The sequence below is a fragment of the Elephantulus edwardii genome, unplaced genomic scaffold (assembly GCF_000299155.1).
Source record: "Elephantulus edwardii isolate Elephantulus edwardi_28Jun2011 unplaced genomic scaffold, EleEdw1.0 scaffold00086, whole genome shotgun sequence".
Classification (NCBI taxonomy): Eukaryota; Metazoa; Chordata; class Mammalia; order Macroscelidea; family Macroscelididae; genus Elephantulus; species Elephantulus edwardii.
In genome coordinates, this window is record NW_006399836.1 from 8,616,731 (window position 1) to 8,618,589 (window position 1,859).

Below are 1,859 nucleotides of genomic sequence, written 5' to 3' on the forward strand. Positions count from 1 at the left end.
CAATTCCCCTCTGATCCTGATCCCTGACCTTCACTGCCAAACATCCTGGTGACCTGAAGAGCAAGTGAACAGGAATTGGGGCTGGGAGACGGAGTGGATGGCTGTTTCATCGCTTCTTTCCCTCCTCAGGGACCCCCAATGGCTAACCGGGAGAGGTTGGGGGCACTGACCAAAGGCACCAAGTTCTGGCGCGGCCCCCAGCCGGCCACGTACACCCCGGAGACCTGCGAGCGGCTCAGAGGTCAGTGGGACACCATGGGAAGAAGAGAAGCAAGTGCTCTCAGCTCTCCTCTCTGCCTCAGTTCTCTACAGAACCTGCTTTTAACACCTCCTTTCACTGTACAGATGAGAACCCTGTCCAAAGCTTGTTGACCAAAAATCAGAGGGATAGGAATGACAGAGTAGTCCTCTCCTGTGATGCCTTTTCCCCAGGGAACCCCTCCCCATCACTCGCGCCTCCAGAGCAAGGCCACCTGTTAGTGCCCTCGCCGCTTGCCTTTTTTCTGTATGAAGCTTAGCCCAGCCTGAGGTCCTTTGTGCCCACTGGGTCCGTCAGGGCAGGGACTGTGCCCATTTGCGCTCACCATTGCAGCCCCTGGCACATAGCTAATCCATATTTGCTTATTCGTTTGTACTGACTATGAGACTTAGGAGCCTCTGGGTGTCACAAATGGTTCAACATTTGACTGCTAACCAAAAGGTTGGCGGTTCAAACACACTTAATGGTGCCTCAGAAGACAAGCCTGGTAATCTGCTTGCAGTGTTCACATTGCTGGTGGTCTCCATGACACTGAATGGATTAGATGGCAGTTGGGGGTTTCGGGGGGACTGTATGTGCTTCAGACACTTTTGTACATTGTGACATTACAGCAGTGAGCAAACTAGGAGGTAAGAGGGCAGCAAAAGGTTATTGGGGGTTTTTAAGCTGCAAAAATTCTGGCTCTCAAAAAAGCGCTGCCCCCGCACTTGAAGAGAGCAGAGGAGCCCACCTACTAGCAGGGAGACAGGACTACAATGTTCCAGATGGAGGGCCTCGCACTGAAGCTAGACCTGGAGGAAATGAAACAGAAGATCATGAAGATGGTACATCTTCTATCTGCAACTTTTTCATCTACGTGGCTCTGCTGTGATCATTCCCTTTATCTTAAATAAAGTGGAGAGCACATAAAGGTTTGGCAGCACATGAGAAGGCATGATACGAAGACCCTGGCTCAAGTTTCCACTCCCATTTGCAAATGAATAGACTCAAAGACCTGAGAAACCCTCGGATTGAATGGACCTTAAAATTCTACTTGTTAAGAACAATTTGCTCTGGACGTCATAGCAAAATAGAAAACTGAGGAGAATGAAAGGCTTTCCTGTGATCACGTGGTACACCTTTATGCCTGTGGTATGTTCAAACTCCAAGAATGGTGGTGTAATTGTAAATAATGTCAAACTTCATTTTTCTAGCAAGTGTTATAGCAAAGTGTGTCTGAAACAATACTGTTTTGGCAGTCATTTCTTTTCACTCTTTCATTTCAGTCCAGAGTGTCTCTGGGGCCCTTTACAGTTTATGTTCTGTGATGGTTAGCACATAGCCACAGTGGCATTTGAGCACAAGACTATTAGTCTGTATTTTCAATAAATGTATCAATTAAGGGGGGTCGGGGGAAGCGTGGCCCCTCTAGCAGTTGTGGTGGGGCTAAGAATGTGACTCGCCCACTCCATCAGCTCTAGCCCCACCTCTGCATTTGCTGCCTCCACCGCACAGCCATGTCCAAGGAGAAGCCCAGAGAGAGAGAGTCAAGACAAGAGAATGACCACATCAACCTGAAGGTGACCGGGCAGGATGGCTCTCTCGTCCAGTTCAACATCTA

The 1,859-nt window shown here is 49.1% G+C and overlaps 1 protein-coding gene across 1 annotated transcript in view; it reads left to right on the top strand.

Moving 5' to 3' along the window:
* The first annotated feature begins 138 nt into the window (after positions 1 to 138).
* The window catches only part of LOC102858632 (chromosome unknown open reading frame, human C22orf23), a 12,604-nt gene continuing 10,883 nt past the window's right edge, over positions 139 to 1,859 (top strand). The window contains exon 1 of the mRNA XM_006890213.1: positions 139 to 241. Coding sequence (XP_006890275.1) covers positions 139 to 241 — 103 coding nt within the window. The remainder of the gene's footprint in view (positions 242 to 1,859) is intronic.